The following is a 21,927-nucleotide window of genomic DNA, read 5'->3' on the forward strand; positions in this document are numbered from 1 at the left end:
ACTCAAAGCAAACAAACCTTAGTCTAGACTCTTGCTTATAGAGTAACCAGAGTCAGCATAGCCTGTTCCCATGTATTCAAAATAGACATCAAATAGCAGTCAGAGAGATTCAAAGTCTAAGAGAATAGACAGCAGGAAGGTTCCGCCATGCTGGTTTTGATGAAGGAGCCCTTGGGTCAAGAGCCTGAGAGTGAATTCTGTCCAAGAGTCAAAAAGTAAAGGGGGCTTCAGTTCTATACCATGAAGAGCTGAATTCTTCCAAACAGCTTAGTGAACTTGGAAAGGCTTCTTCTCCAGAAACTCCTTTCAAGCATGCTCTGAGCCTCAAATCCCCTTTAGCACCCTGTTCGTCATAGACCATAATTGTCCCACATATTCACATGATTAGTCATTCAAGCCAAATTTCATCTCCTCACAACGGCCATCCTTATGCATCTAAAAAGTCTTTGATCCCTCTGTCGTTACCACAATTCATTTTTGTCGTTGTTGTTGAGACAGTCTTGCCAGGTAACTGAGGCTGACATCCAAGTCTTGGTCCTCCCAAACGCTGGAACTACATTCTACTTCATTTCCCTTTGTAGCACTCATCACTACCTGGCATGACTGTTTTTCTGCCACCTGCCATCGTTACATCTTGCTGTTAGAACCAAGCCTTTAGATTGTGCTTTCTTTCTCCAAGTCCTGGAAAGTATTTAGCAAATTCTAAATGAAATGAAATGATGAAAAATAGGTCTATGAATAAACAATTATTCATTTTTTGAAAAACTGCATCCCAAAGCAACATAAAATTAGAAGAATTTACTACATCCCTACACTTGTTTTAGAAACTGATGTCATTGTTATACTTTATAATTTTCCACAATATAGCCTGTTTCTTTCTCTAAACAATGGATTTAGCTTGTGTGGTTTTTGAACTGCCTATAAGTGGATTTGTTATTACTGGCTCTTTGCTCTACAATATTCCAGAATGGGTTATTGATTTTTAAAAATATTTTATTTTTATTTATGAGACAGAGAGTTAGTGAGTGAGAATGGGCACATCAGGGACTCTAGCCACTGCAGATGAACTCCAGATTCATGCAGCACCCCTGCCTTCATATGCACCTGATTTACATGGGTTCTGGGGACGTGATCCTAGGTCCTTAGGCTTTGCAGGCAAGTGTCATAACCACTAAACCATCTTTCCATCCCCGGGTTGATTTTTGATAGGTATTTGGGTAGTTTTCCTTATTTGTTTTGATTGGTTGCTTTTTTAAAACTGTTTTCCAATTTATTGCATTGGGCTTTTTTTGTTTTGCTTTGCTTTTAAAAACAATGCTACTATGAACTGTCTTATGTCACCTGGTTCCTTTGTTCAAGAGATTGTTAAACCAGAAGACAGATATAATGGTTAATAATAATTGCCAACTTGACAGGAACTAGAATTACCTGTGAGGGATTATCTTGATTATGTTATTTAAGGTGGGAAAACCCACCTTACCTGGGGCAGAACTATTTCATGGGCTGGGATCCTGGACTGCATTAAAAGGAGCTTATTGATCACAGTGTTCCCAGATCTCTGCTTCTTGACTGTGCACTGACTGAATGTGACCAGTTGCCTCAACCTCTGGCCACCATGCCCTCCCTGCCGTGATGGACTATAACCTGGAATTGTAAACTGAAATGAACTCTCTTCCTATAAGCTGATTTCTGTCATAGCAATTAGAAGGTAACTAATACAACAGAAACTGGAACATATTTTCTGTAGAGGGTTAGATAATACTAGTTGGCCCTTTGGAAATCAGAGTGTCTTTCTGCCTTTGTAGCAAAAAAACAACCTCTATGTAGCAGATCAGCAAGACTGCAGCAATAAAACTTTAACAAAAACAAAAACCATGGCCTACAACTTGCTCACTTTGTTACAGATGAGTTCTTTAGGCAGAGAACTTCCGGGGCCCTTCCTCCTTCTGCACCCCCAAAGCAAACTCAGATGACACACAACACAACCTAATGCTGGGTCAGAGGGCACAAGTACATTCAACCTTGTAGGATAATGCCAAATTGCTCCTTAAAATGGTTTGCACCTACATTCTCAACACTGATAGAAAAGTGCATTTAATACATAGTATACAATTCAGCCAGAGGAGGCTTTATCATCCAATTAATTTTTTCCAATAAAACTTTATTTCTTTTAAAAAATTGCTGGGCATGGTGGGGCACACATTTAATCTCAGCACTCCAGAGACAGAGGTAGGAGGGTTGCTGTGAGTTAGAGGTCAGCCTGGGACTACAGAGTGAGTTCCAGGTCAGCCCAAGCTAGAGTGAGATCCTACCTTGAAATAAAGCAACAACAACAAAAACTGTCTATATATTTATGTTGTATTTATATAAATTATAATATTTTATTTATTTATTTATTTTTATTTGAGAGCGACAGAGAGAGAGAGAGAGAATGGGCACACCAGGGCCTCCAGCCACTGCAAATGAACTCCAGACACATGCGCCCCCTTGTGCATCTGGCTAACGTGGGTCCTGGGGAAATGAGCCTTGAACCGGGGTCCTTAGGCTTCACAGGCAAGCGCTTAACTGCTAAGCCATCTCTCCAGCCCATAAATTGTAATATTATTACAATCCTAAAGAATATTTTAATACTTTAGAGCTTAAAATTGTAGAAATATATGTAACAGACAATAAAACTTTCAAGAATCATCCTAAATTAAATCACTATGAAATCCAGTCATGAGAGAGGAATGGAAAGACCCAGTGCAAGTAGAAAAAGCCATCTAAAGTTTCCAGTGAATGAGGAACTTGTTGAAATGCAAGTTTTCATAGACTTGGCAAATGCCAATGTTAAGACTTCTATAGATCCAACTTAAAAGAGTTACTTCAGGCTAAGGGTGTGGCTCAGAAGTGGAGTTAATGCTTACCACATACCAGGTCCTGGATTACATTTTTAGCACTAAAAATTTAAGAAGTAACTTACGGTGCTACTTTCAAATGTCAATATTTGGGACTAGCAAGATGACTCAGTTGTTGAAGATGCTTGCTTGCAAAGCCTGATTGTCTGGGTTCAATTTTTCGTTACCCACATAAAGATAGATGCACAAATTGGTGCATTCCCTAGCGTGCCCATACTGTTTCTCTCTCTCTCAAATAAACAAATAACATATTTTAAAATGTCGATATTTGCAACAAAAAAAAATGATAGAAAGAAAAGGGGGAAATAAAAGGAAATAGAAACCACTTTAGTATGATCCAGACAGGTTTCCTAACAATGGAAGCTGAGTCTTCACTCCCTTTTCAAATCTTTGTAAACAAGCTTTCAAATAATCAGGCCATTTTCTTTTCTTTTTTAAGACTTAAAGGGATTTTATTAGATCAAGAGAAGAAAAGAGAAGTACGGAGAGCTCCTGCCATGTGGAAGGCAGAGTGGGTAGAGAGCCCACAGGGAATAGGGCACCCTCTGTCTCCCCAACCATAGCCCAGCAGGACCAAGATGAGGCGATTACCAGAGCAGGATCCTGGAAGTTCAGGAAAGGTGAAAAGCCAAAAAGAACCCATTTTCTTTAAGAATCTGATTTGTTCACCAAAAAGGCCCATTCTCTTTCTCTTTCTCAAATGAATAAATATTTTTTTTTTAAAAAGATGGTTTAGCTGGGCATGGTGGCACACACCTTTAATCCCAGTACTCGGGAGGCAGAGGTGGGAGGATTGCTGAGAGTTCGAGGCCACCCTGAGACTACATAGTTAATTCCAGGTCAGCCTGGACCAGAGTGAGACCCTACCTCAAAAAACAAAAACAACAAAAAAAGATGCTTTAGAAAAAGGAGGGGGTTGTGCACCCAGTACTGACCCCTTGGCAGAACTTCTTTTTCTTTATTTTGGTTTTCAAGGTAGGGTCTCACTCTAGCCCAGGCCAACCTGGAATTTACTATGTAGTCTCAGGGTGGCCTTGAACTCACCGTGATCCTCCTAACTCTTCCTCCCAAGTGCTGGGACTAAAGGCGTGCACCACCATGCCCAACAGGCAGAGCTTCTTTGAAGTAGCCTTTAAGGAGATAAACTCCTTGAAAAGGTGATTTTGGAGGATCAGGCTATTGAAAGTGGGCTTATAAAAGTAGCCTCCTTCACACATCCCAAACAGGAACAGAGAATATTCCAACTGGAGAGAGAAAGGGCAACCACTCTGGCTTCTGGACTCGTTATTTCCTGAAGCACTAAGGGCCTTGACACCTGGCAGCTAGGTTCCAGAAGCCAGAAACAGTTCTGTCAACCACTTCCCCTCAACGCTCTAAGAAGGTGCCATTATGATTAGACCAAGAGCTTACCGACATTCCTGTGGGGATATATTTATTCTATCTTGGGACTAGAGACAAATTATTCAAAATACTATCTAAAAGAACTTGAGGTCATTGGTTCAGGTGGGATTACAGGTCAATACTCTCAAGTGTATTCATAGAAAAATAGAACTTACTTCCAAAGACACCATTGGGTATTGGATGTGAAAGGCCGTCAAGCAGCAGATGAGCAGAGGGAGCAGGGGCTCTTCACTCCTCTTGCCAGTAATGAACAGTGCCAGACATAACCCACAATGGCTGGTGATGTAAGGGCACAGGCTTTGCCTGTCACTGCTCTGACCTCACAATCTAAGCATCTGAGATAGGGGTAATAGCAGCACACTGCCCAGATTCTTCTTCAAAGTAACATATATAAAGACTTTAGATAACAATCTTCACCAGCAGTAGACGCAAGCTACACAGCTGGCCAGTCAGGTGAAAATGTGCCACTTGGTATAATGGTGGCTTGATTGTTATGGAGTAAACCAACTTCTCTGATTTTGATGCCTGCTGTAGGGGAGAGAATTCATGCCTGGTACTTAACACCTCCTCAAAAGACTGTGGCTGGGGAGGTCATAAGCCCTAGAGGGGGAAAATAGTACTGTTGTCTGGCTAACATGAATATATGCCCACCAAACTGCCCTCTAAATACTTACTTTTATCCTCATATATTAGTGCTACTCCCATTTATGGTTAGAGAAGCTTCTCCTTTCAGATGGCAGTGACAATAGAGTGTTCAGCACTAAGTGAGACATCTCTTATCACATCCTGCAAGGCTCAGAGACCATCCCAAAAGAGGTGGCATAAAAAAGGTAAGAGCCAAAGGAAGGGGAGGAGTGCTTTGGAATACTGTCTTCCAGATATTAAGAGGCCATCACATTCATGACTTCACAGTGACTTGTATAATATAAGGGCAAAAATAACATCAAAATAGAACAGGGACTAGTTGGAAAGACGTGGTTCAGTGGAGAGGGAATGAAGGGGAAGGGACAAGAGGGTGGTGGAAGGAGATTACGATCAGGGTACATTGTATATATGGAGGTCATCAATACAAAGCTAAAAGAAAAGGATGCTGCTGGCTACATATTCTGGCAAGATGCAGTTCACTACGCATCCACCCTGTCTTCATGAGAATCCTAGGAGTCAAGGTGCTGTGAGCTCTGTAGTTTTACCAACAAGGAAACTGTGAAGGTGACAATTTAACCCAAACCACACATTCAGAAGGACAAAGATGGCAAGCATTTCTATCCAGATCTTTCCAGGGTCAGTCCATGTTATCCCTCTTACAAAGTCTCTATGTAGACGCTTGAGTAACCAGGGTAAGATGGCAAATGTCTGCCGTCCCACCTACTTAGGAGGCTGAGGCAGAAGGATCTGAAGACCTGCCTCAGCAATTCAGTGAAATCCTGTCACACACAAAAAAAGACAGGGTACTGTGGGTAAAATGCTTCTAAGCAAGTATGCGAACCTGAGTTCAGATCCCCAGCACCCACATAAATGGGTGTGCATACTGGATATAATGGTGTACACCGGTAATCCCAGAACTAGTGAGGTGGAGATGGAATCCCTGGGGTTCACTCATTAGCCTAACAGCTGTGTACTACATTCAGCAAGAGAACCTGCCTCAAAGGATAAGCTGAAAAGCGATCAAGGCACCCAACATCAACCTCTACCTTCACACATGTACACACATATGAACACACAAAAATTTTTAAAAATTTTTTTGGTTTATTTTTATTTATTTATTTGAAAGTGACAGAGAAATAAAGAGGCAGAAAGAGAGAGAATGGGTGCTCCAGGGCCTCCAGCCACTGCAAACGAACTCCAGATGCGTGCGCCCCCTTGTGCATCTGGCCAACGTGGGTCCTGGGTGCCAGGCTCCTCCCCAGCGGGCAGATAGTGCTGAGGAGGGACCAGGCCTGCTGGTTCCTCCCAAGGGGTTGAGAAAGAGGGTAAACGTCGGACGACTCAGAACTGGAGAAATCACCAGAGAAAAACCACACTGAGTTGTGAGTCTTGTGGAAGCAGGAACTCACTGTATTGTTACAAGCAGTTGCCTATATAATGTTGGGAACGAAGGCAGGGATTCTAGGATGGGGGGAAAGGTAAGGGCCAATAGTAAACTGTGACTATTGAAATGATAATTACAACTCCTGCATGGAAGTAGCAGGCAAGAAGCCATTAGGCATCTTGCTGAGTCCTAGCTGGCCAGAAGCAGATCACCAAACTTCAGCTAGGCTCAGAAAGTTCCACGAGGCCTCACGCTTGGGCCTCTCAAGGACCCCTTTTGTTTTTGTAAGAGCATTAGTCACCATGGCCCCTGTCTTACGTTGTCCCCCTCTGGGGATATTACCCGTCACTGGGTACCATGTGTTTAGCTCACTGAGAACCCACTCCATGGCCTGTCTTAGGTTATCTCAGTCAGGCTGAGATCTTACCTGTCATTGGTCACATGGAGGGGAGAGAAGGTGGCAGTGGGTCATCTGAGGAACTTAATTCCTGAGTTGCCAGCCTGTGGTAATGTATCTCAACCTGATGGAGTTTTATTGTCTCTAGCTGCTGGTGAATGACTTGTGTAATTTTGTTAATTACACAAGGCCTGGCAGTGAGGATAAGGAGGAGGGGGAGGAGGGGACTAAGTAGAGGGAGGAGGTAGGTAAGAAGCCATGTAAGCCTGTCCACAGTAGGATATCCTGGAGGTCCCGCCGCCTCCTTTCCAAGTCTTCCTGGAGCCTCTTAATCTTGTCCTGGACAATTCCCGATTTATTGGCATAAAAGCATCATTTTTTCCTGTAAAAACAAGCATATGCCTCCCTTTTCGGCCATTAGTAGGTCTAGTCCCTTCCTGTTTTGTAGAACTACCTCAGCCAGGGAATCTAGCTGTTGTTGGAGATAGGTCTCCCTTCAATATAATCAAAAGAGGGCATAGGGAGGACCTCATTTCCAGGAATGATATCTACATCTGGGATTAAGGTGGCTGGGGTACAAAGGCCCACCCAATTGGTGGGCAGAAAGTCATAGGCCATCCCGCCTCTACAAACATAAACCATTCCAGAAGGCAGGCAGCGTTGGGCACTGGGCTCAGTTGTGTTAAAAGAACATAAGGAAGGATGAATGTACCCCACATATATATTGGAATTATTAGGGGAAATAGGGGCCCAAATGCAAGTTCCAGAGGAAACATTGGGAAAAGCTGGACGGGGATGGGGAAGGTGGCTGAGCAATTTTTAAGGTCGTATGGACAACTGTACTGCAAGCAGCTGGGGAAGCCCAAATCAGAGGCAAAGCCAGAGCAGGTTGAAGACCATTTTAGAAACAGTCCTCAGGGGTGGGGCACTCCCTGGAGAAGTGATTGTCAGTGTCCCTTTGTTGGGACAAATATTTTAGGTCTCTCACTGGTATCCAAATGTGTCTTTTTTCATCTTGAGGGAAGACACATCCAAACCTTCCCTGCTATAAGGAGTAGGTCTGGTCCTCTCCAGGCCCTGGTCAATAGGTCCCTCCATCTTCCCCAGATAGAACTGTAGGTAATGGATGAGGACCAATGTTTTTGAAAAGGGACTAATTGTTTATCTTCTTTAGACAAATTTAAAATATTTAGGGTAAATAATGCCTTTTTTAGTTGGTCGTGTGGGGGTAAGGATTCCCCCTTTTGTTTTTGTAATTGAGACTTGAGAGTCTGATTATATCATTCAACGATAGCCTGGCCCCAGGGGGTTGTATGGGATGCCTGTGGAATGTGAGATTTTTCAGGTCTGGAGAAAATCTACAAAGGCCTTGCTTAAGAAGCAGGGGCCATTATCTGTTTTAATTTGGTCAGGTAGTCCAAGGGTGGCAAAGCATTGAAGCATATGGCTAACTGCATGTTTAGGTTTCTCCCCAGAGCATGTGCCGATGCCCAGCAGGCACAGGAAAAGGTATCAACTGAAAGAAAAATATATTTAAGCTTCCCGAATGGAGAATAGTGCGTGACATCAATTTGCCAAAGATGATTAGGGTGGAGTCCTCAAGGATTGCTTCCTGTAGTTGAAGTGTGTGTGTGTGTGTGTGGGGGGGGTACTTGGAGGAAAGGCTGACAGGACTTACAAGTCCAGACAATTTTTTTGAGGTCTTTGACTGGTACCTGTGGAAATTTGTGCTTGAGACCTCTCCAGTTGACATGGGTCAATAAGTGGAAGCGTGTAGCTTCTGTAATAGTATTACACTGAGGCATTGAAGCCATTTTATAAGCCAAATTATTTCCTCGAGAGAGAAATCCCAGTAAGTTTTGATGACCCCTGCGATGTTGAAGAAAAATGGGGTTAAATCTTTGTTTGAGTAGGGAACGAGCTTGAATCATCACAGGAGATATAGGGTTGGAGTCCAGTCTAATAAGGGCCTCAACCAGGTTGGGTAATAAATTAACAACATAAAGGCTGTCAGAAAACAAGTTAAATGGCTCTTGAAAAGTGTCCAAAGCTAGAATGACAGCAAATAGTTCTTTGAATTGTGCTGACCCCTCAACCTCATGGGAGACTAACTTTATGGGCATAGGCTCTTTTTCCTGTTTTAAGGGAGGGGAAACGACTAGGGAAGCCCCCAGGCGCCCTCCATCGGTAAACATGGTAAGAAAGTCAGGGTTAGGTTGAGACAGAAAAAGCCTGGGGGGGGGGGGGCTTCCATTCTAACCTGGAGAAAGAACTCATCCATTTGTGGGGGCCATAATGGCAATCAATTTTACCTAGAAACCCCTCCAGAGCCATAGCAACTCTGTTATTATTTCTCTGAAGCCAGGTGAAATCTGATATCTTAAAGGGAGTGACAATAAGATGAGGTTCTGTGCCAAACAACTGAACAGAGGTGTCTCTGCCCTTGATAATGCAATCAGCAACCTGGTTGGTTATAGAATAAAACTCTGGGGACCCCACCGATTGAGAGGTGGACCCATTGGAGGGGCTCACCTTCCTGGGCCAACAGTGCGGTGCATAATGTTTCCCCAGATAAAATGTAGAGGGAGATGGGCAAATCAGGATTGAACCTCTTTAGGGTTGCAGCATTTATAGCCTGTTGTACCTTAACGAAAAATTTGTTGATGACAAGGGGACAAAATTACCTGAGAGGAGAAGTTAAGATCCTTTAGGAGGTCAAACAAAGGGGACAGCTCTTCAGTAATTATGGGTATCCAAGGCCTCATCCAATTAATTTCTCCCAAGAGCTTCTGGAGTTGAGGCAAGGTGTAAGAATCCTGAATATAAAGTTGTAGTTTAACAGGTGAAGCTGTATCTAGGGTAAGGATCAAGCCCAAGATCTTAAAGGGAGGCACAGTTTGAACTTTCTCAGGAGCTACTTTAAAGCTGTGAGTATGAAGGATAGTTAGACATTGGTGGGTAAGGTCCTGGAGTGTGGAGGAATCTAGGTACCCAAGAATAATATCATCCATGTAAATCTAAAACAGGGTATTGGGGAGATTGATAAGAGAAGAGAAAATGGATGACAGGTAATATTGACAAATGGGTGGGCTCTTAGCCATGCCCTGAGGTAAGACAGTCCACTCAAATCTCCTCTCTGGGCCACAAAAATTAACAGTGGGTACAGAAAATGCAAATTTTTCCGTATCTCCTGGATGGAGAGGGATAGAGAAGAAGCAATCTTTAATGTCAATGATAGTAATATGGTATATATTGGGAATAGCTGGGATCCATGGGAGTCCCCTCTGGGGGGTTCCAAAGGGGATGATGTGTTCATTGGTCTTCCTTAAATTATGTAAAAATCTCCAGGACCCAATAGGCTTTTTTATGACAAAGACAGGAGAGTTCCAGGGACTAGTGGAGGGATGGAGATGTCTGGCCTCCAATTGTTGATCAATAAGTATGTGGAGTTGGTTTAACTTAGGAGAGGCCACTGCTCAAGCCATATAGGATCCCCCAGTCTCCACTGGATTTTAAACGGGGGGTGGGGAGAACTGGGCAGTGGCCCTTAGAATGGGGGATGTTCATTGGAGTAATTGGGATGACATTCCCTCCCTTCCTCAAACTGTTGTTGATATTTATCTAACAAATCATAAAAGGCCTTAAGGTCAGTAGTGATGAAAGCCTTGGCATCTCCAAAGATGTCTTGCCCCAGTAAGTTAGCAGTGAGCCCAGTCACCATGAGAGGGCAGGCTCTTCCCCTGTCCCTACCTGGGTCAGTCCAAGGGAGCCACGTGGCAGTCTCCCAGGAGGTGGATTGCCAGCCAACTCTCAGTAGGAGAGAGCTGGGCACAAGCTGCCAGGAGGGGGGCACTTCTTCCTTTCTCAGGACCGTTCAGTCCACTCCAGTGTCAATGAGAAGTTTGAATTTTTTATTGCCAATATTTAAAATAATTTTGGGTCTAATGCCAGGGACCAGAGGGATGGTCCCATGGGCTTTGATGGTCTCTTTCCCCTTATTTAACGGGGCTGGAGGAAGCCCCGGGAGGAGTTTAAAGGCTTTCTCTGTATGTCAAACTTTGACTGACACTCCCTAACCCAATGAAACCCCTTATTGCATTTAGGGCAGTGGCTGCAAGGGGTGTTGGTCATTCCCCCAGAGTGTGGAGGAGGCTTTGTCTTGTTGGGGCACTCCTTTTTAAGGTGGCCCTCATCCCACACCCAAAACATATTGATTTTTTAGGATTTAACTGTAATGCACAGATCGTAGTGGCCAAATCTCTCTGTTTATTTTCCTGAAGGGCGGAATCACTTGAATTCAGGAGTTCAGTATCATTTTGGATACCATAAAGAAAACGATCTTAAACCAAAAACTAAGAACTTATCAGTTGCTAATCGGTAGATGTAGGGCTGCACTCGGGCATTGTGGCTAGAGTCTCTGGCTCTCAACCTGACACCATCAGTCTTTGCACTGGACTGCTCTGTCTCACTCACTACTGGCCTCAGGACATATGTGTTCACAATACTGAGGCAAGGCGTCTTAGGAGAAGGGAGGAGGTACCAAAACAGTTTTTCGATGGTTCATCTGTCCCCAGTGTACTGGAACCAGTCTGGCCTAGTCAGGAGAGTTTCAAACCCACCACCACACCTTGCAGTGGTACAGCACATTCATATTAGAACACTTCCAATGCTAGAACTCTCTCCTCCACACTATGGCACTCAGTGTTTGAAGAAGTCCATCAGAACTGCCTATGTTCCACAGACAGGACACTGCCATGCCAAAGGCAGAGTCAGCTGTCCTTTAGTATCCCATCAGGAACTAAGTGGGGGCAGTAAAGGGAGGGAGGCAGCCCTATGAAACTCCCCTTCACATTTCTTGTCCCCTGTATCACTGGCAAGGTGCCAGTGATCATTTTTAATTCTTTTTGACAAAGGGTTTTGTGACATAGCCCACACTGGTCTCCAATGATCCTCCTGCCTCAGCCTCCAGTGTCAGGATTACAGGTGTGTTCGAGCAATACACAGCCTAACTATCCCCTCTTAACCACCATGAAGACATGTGGTGCATTACTTAGGACAACACAAAGAATTGGTTCCAGAACACAGATATACTCAAGTAAATAGCCACTTGACTGAGAATGAATGATTGGAAGAGATGGACATAGTGGCAGAACACATTGTGAAATGAGGTTTGATCCCCATGTAAAAGGCATTCAGATGTAAGGGTTGTGACAAGACTACAAAGATTTTAGTTATCAAAATATATAATTTTCCTAAATGATTTTCCCATGTCCTGGGTGCAATGAATATATACAAGCATATAAGGAAGAAACACAGTGACAACTCAAAAAAAGACTCTTTTAATAAAAATTATTCATAAAAATCCTAATAAATCTCAAAGAGCAAGATATTCCTTAGTATATTTATAAAAGAACATTTGGTCCTTTTACAAAAAGCTCCCTTTTAATTTAAATACATTTCTTATTTACAGATTAGACATAAAGTATCATCTATGGCCATCAAGCATATTGCACATTACAGAGAAGCATTTGTGTATCTCAGTAATTTTTCCCAGTTTCCAACTCTTCATTATTTTGTAAAAACAGATTTACTTTTTGTATATATAATAAATAAAAATGAAGCTTGTCTTTACTATTTAACACTAAAACCAAATACTTTTAAAAAAATATTTCTCTGCCTCTCAGAAAGAGGGGAGTAGTGAATTAGAGAGTTCCACAGATACTTTACCAGAGTCTTATCCTAATTCAAGTGGGAGGGTGACCCTGAGCGCTGCAAAGCTGAGCACACACAGCCACTTGCTTGCCTGCTCATGCTCACAAGGGTCCCTGCCCTGCAGGGGAGGCACGAGAGTAGGTGCTCACGGTGGGGATGGAAAAGCAAAGGTTAGTCACCCTGTGGCTAAGGTGATCTCTCAGCCCTACCCTCTGACCGGTGCTAAATGTGAACACATCAAGAGCAAGCTCTCAGAGCCCTGCAGAAGAAAGGAATGTCTGGTATAGAGTCCACATGACCCAAAGTGAAGCACTGTAGTTGGCAGTTAATTAGATCTATTTCATGGTAAGGGAGGGGAGGAGGGATGAAGGACCTCAGGCCGCATAACTACACCCAAACCACACCACTCAACTCTGAACTCTCATACTAACAGTCACCTGACAGACCCCACCCTGATGTGCGTGCCCTTAAATACAAAGAAAATTGCCTGACTGCCTTGTGCAAAGGCCACAATGCAGGATAAGAAAAGCCTGGGCATCTCAGAAGTAGAAGTTCTGTTACAAACACCAAGCTCGGGCAGAAAAGCTAGAAACACTGCAGGGGGATGGAGAGAGGGGGCTCTGAAAACAGAACTCAGTTCTTGACAACAGACAAAGCAATCAGGAACAGTGTTCTGTCATCACATTATCTAGAGCAGCTAAGCCAGGCCTAGCAGGATTTGTTGTGGGAGAGTTGCACTCTACCAAGCAAGCCTAACCACAAAACAGCTTTCTACAATAGTTCTAAAACTTTTTTGAAATTATTTTTATTTATTTGAGAGAGAAACAGTGAGTACAGGCCCACCTGGGTTTCTTGCCACTGCAAATAAACTCCAGATGCATGCACCACATTGTGCGTCTGGCTTCACATAGGCAGAGGGGAACAGAGCCAGGGACAGCAGGCTTTGTAAGCCAGTGCCTTTAACCACTAAGCCGTCTCTCTAGTCTGAGCCGTGCAGCTTTGAACATGCTGACAAATCCTGGCTACTTGTGGAAACACAGGCATGGTCCAGCTTCACAAATGTTACAAAGGATGTTGTCTGTTCCGATTTGAGGCACTTCTGGGCAAAGATCCCAGCAAGGGAATTTCTCTGACAATCCTACTCAGCCCTCCTCTGCCCATTATTTCAGAACACAGAACAGAAGAAACAGCAAAGGCCCTGTAAAATATATCAGTTGCTGACATGATTTTCCGAAAGAATATCAAGTAAGCTTTGAAGTAGGCCTAAAGAAGCTTCTTTTATGACCGGTACAAGACAGTACTCTGTCAGCTGGTCCCACAAATCACTTACTGTGTCCCATCACACTTTAGGCTGAGTAGTCTGGAGGCTCAATAACAAAGATTTATAGGCAATATCTATCTCGTCTTTAGCATCACCAACTAGTCCAAGTCTGGCAACCAGAAGTCAAGGGGGTTGAGGCTTCATATGAAAGACACTGCATGTCTACCAGCACCTGAAATGCTCTGCGGCACTCGAGGCTCCATGGTGCCAGACTCCGGTCTCTGCTCTAAGAAAACATGGAGAAGAAATATCCAAGCTTGCTCGAGTGACAGGTGAGGACGAATACTGAGTGCTTACAGACCTCCATTGCTGTCACAAAAGCCAGACAAAGAGATGGGAATATCAGCAAAGGAGAAGTGAGATGCATGGAGAACTCACTGCCTTCCCTGATTTGTCTTACTACCCCAAACAGGTCAATAAGCCACACACCCTCGTGCCCAGAGAAAAAAATATAGGTGTGCAGAGACATGTATGCTTAACACTTTTACTGCATTAATAAAAACATGTAAAAAAGATAATCTTCTCAAAGAATGCTCTCTTATTTTGAAAGTGCTTAGAGGGTAGTTTGGTTGCCCTGGCCTATTTATTTAGTTATTATTTGTTTATTATTTGAGAAAGAGGGAAAAAAAAGGCAGAGAAAGAGAGAATGAGCATGCCAGGGCCTCCAGCCACTGCAAACAAATTTCAGACACATGTGCCACTGGCTTACAAGCATACTGGGGAGTTGAACCTAGGTCCTTAGGCTCCTTAATCAAGCACCTTAACTGCTAAGCCATCTCTCCAGCCCTCAAAGAAGGCTTTCTATTCAGTAGATGAGATGCTGTTGGTAAAGAGAAGCTTCTGAAATTAAGTCAGAGAGGAACATTTGATGCTTTTTACTTTAAAACAAATTTGTATAGTGAATGTTAAAAGATGGAAGTGACAATTACTGCTAAAAATCCCATTTCTAAAAACACTAAAGCACTGAATGATCCATCTATTTTCAAATACTAACAACTTTCAATAGAGAATAAAATGTCTCCCTTTTGACTAAAAATGCAACAGTTTACAGATGAGGGTTGTGGGTGGTTTTTTTCCCCCAATTATAGGAAGATTAAAATGAAATCATTTTAAGTGTGCAGATTTGGGTAAGATACATGACCATGGGTGTTTTTAAGAACCTTTCCACCCTTTCAACTTGGTATGGTATAGAGAGGCCAGAGTTGGGAAGAAGTCTGTCTAAGTTCACAGAGAAAGCCTTCTAATCAGGCTAAGGATACAGCAACAAAGAAAGAAAGCACTTTACCACAATTTCTTCCTTGTACCTGCCTGGATAAAGTCCCAGGTTAAAAGGCAAAAACTGGCCAATTTCTAGAGTTTTCCTCACCAACATTTACCCTATTCCCTATTGATCCCATTACATGCCAATATAAAACAAGCTAGCTGCAACCACAGCAGTGGCTGTGCCTGACAGCCAATGGCCTAAACAGAAACCCATAAGGCACTAATCTATAGCCTGTATTACACAGGGCAATGGCTCATGGACAGCAGAAATCCTGATCAGTGAGCTCTCCCTGATTAGCTAGTTGGCACTAGACATAGGCAACAAAAACAAAACCCTAACCTAAAGATGGCTGGAACTGAGAATACTTGGTTAAGAAGTATGAGAAAACTGGAAGCTCAAACAAACCTAGTTTTTCCTCTCCCTAAAAGCTACCTGGTTCTGGAACTACAGGAGTTCCTCAGGTATAAGCTCATCTTTAAAGTAAATATGAAATACATTTACTTTAAATCAGTTAACCTCTTATATCTGAGCACAACAACTTCAGAGGACACCTATCAGAATTCTGGTGAGACCATTATACTTAAGCAAAGAACATGTAACACTGTATAAATTACTTAGGGACATAAATGAATAACTGAGTGAATTCTGCACCCCCAATCATGTGATCCAAAAATCATGACTGGATTTCTAGAGGACAGCCTAATAAACCCAATGTAATCAGTAGTGATGCCAAGTGAATCTGAGGGCCTTTGTATAGGAATTCCCTTCCCAGTCCTCTAACGAGGTAGCAATACTGCAAGTTGGCAAGCGATGGCAAAGCACGGAGATTTGGGTTCTACTCTAAGTAAATAGCTGGGTAGAGCAATCCAAAGAGGCACATCTATTGTGCTTAAGAACATCGGCATGTCACAGGAAGCTAATTTCCTTCTTGTTTCTAATTATATCCTTCAGGAAAGAAAAAGGCATTTTATTAAACAGAAGGGAAACACTGAAGTGTGCAAGAGTTACCCAGAGGTGGGTGAGGAGCTAGACAGAAATTTCTACACTGTCATGATGGACAGACTCCACCTCTTCTACCTCCATGGGTACGGGTTAAGTTCAGACCATACTGAGGCAAGCAGGTCAAATCAAGCCAACCATCCGGTCAATCTGTCGCATGTAGATGCTCTTTAAGGGTAAGGAGTATCTCCTCTCATCAGGAACACGATTGCACTAGGAAGACAGAAACGAAAAAAAAAAAAAATGAGTTTTAAATTAAAAATACATGTATTAGTATCTTTGGAAATATGACTGGAGGACCCAATTCACAATCTCTCAACTTGGGCACTAAACATTTGAGTCAAATAACTCCTTTTGGGGAGCTGTTCTGTGAATTATGAGATGGCAGGCCAAGCAGCACCTCCTGGCCTTCCCCACTAGGGGCCAGCAACAATTCCCACCCCTCAGTTGTGACAACAAAAATGTCTCCACACATTGTCCAATGCTACTGGAGGGGCAAAATCACCCCTGATTGAAACCCCCTGATAGAAATTTATTATCTTCCCTTTATAGGTAGAGAAGCAGATCTAAGGAAGCTAAAAGACAACCATAGCAAGTGATTGGCAGCCAGAACTAAAATCTGTGGGCCTTAGAACGTTGCCCAGAATTTCATAAATCACGTTAGGTATCTGAGAATACTGAAGTCTATAGCAGAGCACATAGCTAGCATGCACAAGGCCCTGGGTTCAATCTCTAGTATTTGGGGGGGAAGGAGATAAAACAGGGAACTGTTATTTTTTTTCACAGTTTTGTTCTTACCTGTAGCTCCAACCTAAATGGTTTTTTTTTTTTATTTTAATAGGAGGAACTGGAGATTCCCTGTTCATATTTTTTTTTATTAAAAGCTTGTTACGCCCAAATTTAAGATGTGGGTCTTGAGAATCAGCCAAATGTTTTTTGGCTGGAAAGAACTGTGCACATACTTTCGCAAATATATGCTTATTCCCCCAAAGAACCTTTGCCCCGGAATGTCCACTAGACCCTGCTCCTTACACCCTGCCAGAGGGAGATCCGCAGGCCTACAGTGGCCTCACAAGGCTTCATACTGTTACTGCTGACATCCCTAGTGCCTAAAACTCCTTCCAGGAAGCTCCCACTCAGCTTCCTAGGACCTGTTCAGTGCATTCCTCAGTTTTCTTACAGGTCTTGCCCAACCCCTTATGACTTAGGGTCAGTCTCCTTCTATCAGGCCATGAGCCTCCCAGAACCCAGACCCTCTGACAGGACCTATATCCTAGTGCCTAACGTGAGGTCGGGTCTACTACTGAGTGTGGCAGCTTGAAGGACTTGCCTTCCTGGGTCCAAATCTTAGCTGCATCATGAGTCTCAAGACAGTGTTTCCCTTTATCTGTAGAATGGGACACACCAGAAGTAACCTTCACAAGTTGTGTGGGAAGTGAGTCAATCTAGGTATGTAAGCATTTGGAAGCACTATTGTAAGTGTTGTTTATTTTATGCTTATTTCTCCCTCCCCCTCCTCCTCCAAAACACCTCACTCACTCCATCAATATTGTGTACCTGGCAAAAATCTGCTCTGGCCCATCAATCTAGTTCACATGGTAGTAGAAACCTTCACTAAAGCAACAGTACTGAAAGAGTGCCCTTAACCAAGGCAACTGGGGTGGGAGGAGAGAGGACTTGACAAGAGTAAGTTTGTTCTGAGAAAACAGATGGTGCATAACATATCATAGGACCAGATTTGTGATTTCAACTGGTCCATGTCTTCCCCCTCACTTCCAAAACATCATCTCAATTTAAACCAGCACAATGCCTGTGACTGTCATGGAGGCCTCAGATACTGCCACTTCCAGGTGGCCCCCACTGCGTGTCAGGATCATCTAAGCATGATGAGCGAAGCCCTGCTTTACATGCTCAGGATACCTGCAGTGTTCTAAGAGCATCAACAATTGTAGGAATGTGACTGCTCTTCTCTCTGCCACTGGATGATTTTGCTGGGTGTTTCCATTCACCCCTGTGAACTGGTTCTCTACCCTCCTATCCCTGCTCTGGCACCCAGGAGGGTGACCTGTCCGACTATAGCAGCACACTTATGGTGGAGGGCACTAAGTACCAGCAAGATCAGGGGCAAGTGGGAAGGATTGGGTATGGATGCTGCTGGCTCCCTCCCTGCCCATCACTGAAGACAAATCTGAGCAGTGGGACCTGCCCATTCCACGTAACTCCTTCCAGGTGGCTGTGATCACTCTCTACGCAATCTCTGTAGTGAGGAGTGATGTCGGTGGCACTTTCTGGCTTCTCTACACCCTGATGACACTTGTGTTAATGGCTGCTTCATGAACTCTTGCTGAAGTGCCCAATGTAAAGGCGCTATCAACTTCCTGTTCAGAACTCTGAAGGCCCAGAGTATTTCCTCTTCCTACACCTGCACTGGACAAAGTAACTCACATTAGAACTGGAGTTGATGACTCTGAACTCCTGAGATTTAGGCCTGTGTGCAAACTTTCTCTCCTGGTCCCTTCCTCCATCTTCAGAAAAGAATTCCTTCCAGGGCAATTCCCGAAGATGCTTGTCCACAGATATGATGTGGCCTTCTGTGGTAAACATGTATCTGGTTCCAGATTTGTGTACTGGATTCTCTTCATCAAAGAGCTGAAGGGAGAGAAAAAGGAAACAGATATAACTAGGGCTGGGATATGTCTCAGTGCTAGAACGCTTGCCTCTAACATGCCTCTAGCCTGGCTTTAGTCCCCAGGACCAACCTAAGAAATAAATAAGTAAAACTGCAATGGGTAACTGGGGAACATTTGGAACTAATTCATAGGCAAGTGTCCCAGATACTCCAAGAAAACTGGGTTAAAAAAGGCATTTACTAATTACTCCGGTTCAAAACCCAGGATTGCAATGCAAGATGACTAATTTTGCTAGATGCCTGGACCTGCCCCCACACCCTATGCTCTGGCCAGACTGATTTAGAATTCCCAGGGCTAGAACCCAAGCACAGTAGGTCTATAAAAGCTCCCTGGATAATTTTTACAAGTCCTTCAAGAGTCGCCACAGTGGAATTCTGGAACTATCCCTAACTCACACGCTCCTAGACTAAGTTAGAGATAATGGAAATGCAGACCATATCCCCAGCATCTAGAATAGAACATGTTATATCTGCCAACCTTCCCCTCAGTTCTTGGGGGTGGGGCTTTGAGGCCACAATAACACATGGGCACAGTCCTAGAACAATGGGCTTAGCAAGGAATCAAGGGGTGCAACAGGGGCATCCAGAAAGAACTCCTAACTCAATATGGGACCGGCCAGTGGGAGAGAAGGCAAAAACCAATGCTGAATGATCGAAGTCTCTCCTTACCCATAGGGGGACTTTCAAAACATCCCCAAGATGCCTGAAGCCATGCACAGAACTGAACTTCTATGTACTATAGACCTTTTACTATAGAATCATTCTGTGATAAAGTTTAATATATAAATTAAGCAAATAAGATTAGCAATGATAATAAAATAGAACAATTATAACAACATACCATACTAAAAGTTTTTTTAAGAATATTTTATTTATATTTATTTATTTATTTGCAAGCAGAGAGAAAGAGAGAGAGGAGACACAGAGAGAATGGGTGTCCCAAGGCTTCCAGCTGCTGCAAATGAACTCCAGATGCATGTACCTCTTTGTGTATCTGGCTTTCAGCAGGTACTGGGTCATGGAAACTGGGTCATTAGGCTTTGCAGGCAAGAGCTGTAGCCGCTGAGCCATCTAACCGGCCCAAATTTTTAAACTTATTAGTGACTTTTAAGAATTTTTCATGTCATATATTCAGATTACAGTTAATCACAGTTCTCTGAAACTATGGAAAATGAAATGACATAATGGGGCGAGGGAAAACTGACTATTTTCTAAGTAATTCTTTTTTTTTGTTTGTTTGTTTTTGGTGGGAGTTTGAGGCAAGCCCAAAGACTGACCTTTTTATTATGTGAGACTGAGAGTCAGTGAGAGAGACAGAGAGAATTAGCACCAGGGCCTCCAGCCACTGCAATCAAACTCCAGACCTTTGTGCCCCCTTGTGTGCATGTGTGACCTTGCACACTTGTGTCACTGTGCATCTGGCTTACGTGGGACCTGGAAAGTCGAACATGAGTCATTAGGCTTTGCAGGCAAGAGCCTTAACCACTAAGCAATTTCTCCATCCCTCTTTCATTTTCTTCTAAGATGTGAGGTCTTAGTACATAGCCCTACTGGGTATGGAACTCCTTTCAAACTACTGCCTTCTGCCTTCCAAAGGCTGAGATTACAGGTATGTGCCACCATGCCCAGCTGTACTTGGAAAGTCTTAAGCACAATACTGGTCACTTAACCTAGTTCACAGATGCAAAAATAGGGCTTGGTGTAGGTAACAGAAGAAAGCAGTATTTTCTCATTCCAGATTGACATCTTTCCCATGCACACCCTTCAGAGTCTGCTTCCTTTATACAAGAACCAGCCATTACCATCCTCTAGGCCAATGGTGATGGATGGAAGAGATAGCAAAGCAGCACTGAGCAAGGACACCTGAGATGTGACAATGGTCTTCCCACTGACCAGACTACTTGGTCTGTTACTAAACACGCCTCCTCTGTGATCTGACACAAGACATAAAAGGAGTCTTGAGCCAGGCGTGGTGGCACACGCCTTTAATCCCAGCACTCGGGAGGCAGAGGTAGGAGGATCGCCATGAGTTTGAGGCCACCCTGAGACTACATAGTGAATTCCAGGTCAGCCTGAGCCAGAGTGAGACCCTACCTCAAAAAAAAAAAAAAAAAAAAAAAGGGCGGGAGGAGTCTTGAGCCGTGTATGGTGGTGCACACCTTTAATCCCAACACATGGGAGGCAGAGGTAGCAGGAACACTGAGTTCAAGGCCAAGCCTGGGACTACAGAGTGTCAGATCACCCAGAGCTCTAGAGAGACCCTACTTCAAACACACACACAAGCATGCATGCGCACATACAATGGAGTCTTAAAATGTCCAGACCAGCAGCTCCAAAATCTGCTGTGTACACAATCGCAGCGGCACTTGATGAATTTAGATTCCAGAGTGCACTTTATTCAAAGACACTTACTCAATGCAGAGAAGTCTTAACAAAGGTCCCAGGTTGCTCCATACCCAGATGACCCCAGACCAATATCTGGTGAGCCACAATGACACTAACCATTAGTGCTACAGCTGCTACTTTTCAATCCCCAGCCAAGAAGTTCCAACCTCTGTGCCTTCCAAGTGTTAGTGTGTGGCCAAGGGTGATAGGACTGGTGAGAGATCAGCTACACGCATAAGCACACAGGCACTTCACACGCATGGGGCCAAGGAGAGCAGCAGACAGGAGTCACGCCACGATGCAAGCCCCAGCCCTGCCACAGGGTCATCCCGAGACCTCAGGCAAACCACTTGATCTTGCACTGTGAGCTGTATTCTCCTAACTTCACATAAAGGCTTGAAGGAACAATGACTACATAATCCCAAAAGTATCTCCCAAGTCCACACATATACAAGGACATGCCTGAAGATATGCACATGGACAAAGGCATCCAGGTTGTGGGCCTTACTCAACACCACACACCAAGAGCTATAAATACCACTTCCAGGCTGAGAGTACAGCTCAGCAGGAGAGTACCTGTCTAGCACATAGAAGGCCCTGGGTTCAGTGTCATATATCCTAAGAAATATACTGTCCTCTTCCTCACATCACATTTGAACTGGCCTTCTATCAATCCTTAGTAGCATTTCCCACAGTTGAAGGACATCACCAATATTCTTTTGTCCTGACAAAGCTTGTAACCCTGGAAATGTACAATGTCTAGCACCAAGCAATGACCTGTAAATATTTGTCAGACAGAAGACTGTGCAAATGTTTGCTCTACACAGTACTAA

General features: G+C 43.6%; 1 protein-coding gene across 1 annotated transcript in view; it reads right to left on the reverse strand.

Annotated features, from left to right (window-relative positions):
* Nucleotides 1–15,972: 15,972 nt before the first annotated feature.
* Nucleotides 15,973–21,927, reverse strand: part of Edem1 (ER degradation enhancing alpha-mannosidase like protein 1) — a 30,749-nt gene continuing 24,794 nt past the window's right edge. Inside the window, exons 11-12 of the mRNA XM_045133796.1 lie at nt 18,466–18,669; nt 15,973–16,233 (exon numbers count right to left, since the gene is read on the reverse strand). Of these exons, the coding sequence (XP_044989731.1) occupies nt 16,144–16,233; nt 18,466–18,669 (294 nt within the window). The 3' untranslated portion in view covers nt 15,973–16,143. The remainder of the gene's footprint in view (nt 16,234–18,465; nt 18,670–21,927) is intronic.

Source organism: Jaculus jaculus, chromosome 14, assembly GCF_020740685.1.
Source record: "Jaculus jaculus isolate mJacJac1 chromosome 14, mJacJac1.mat.Y.cur, whole genome shotgun sequence".
NCBI lineage: Eukaryota > Metazoa > Chordata > Mammalia > Rodentia > Dipodidae > Jaculus > Jaculus jaculus.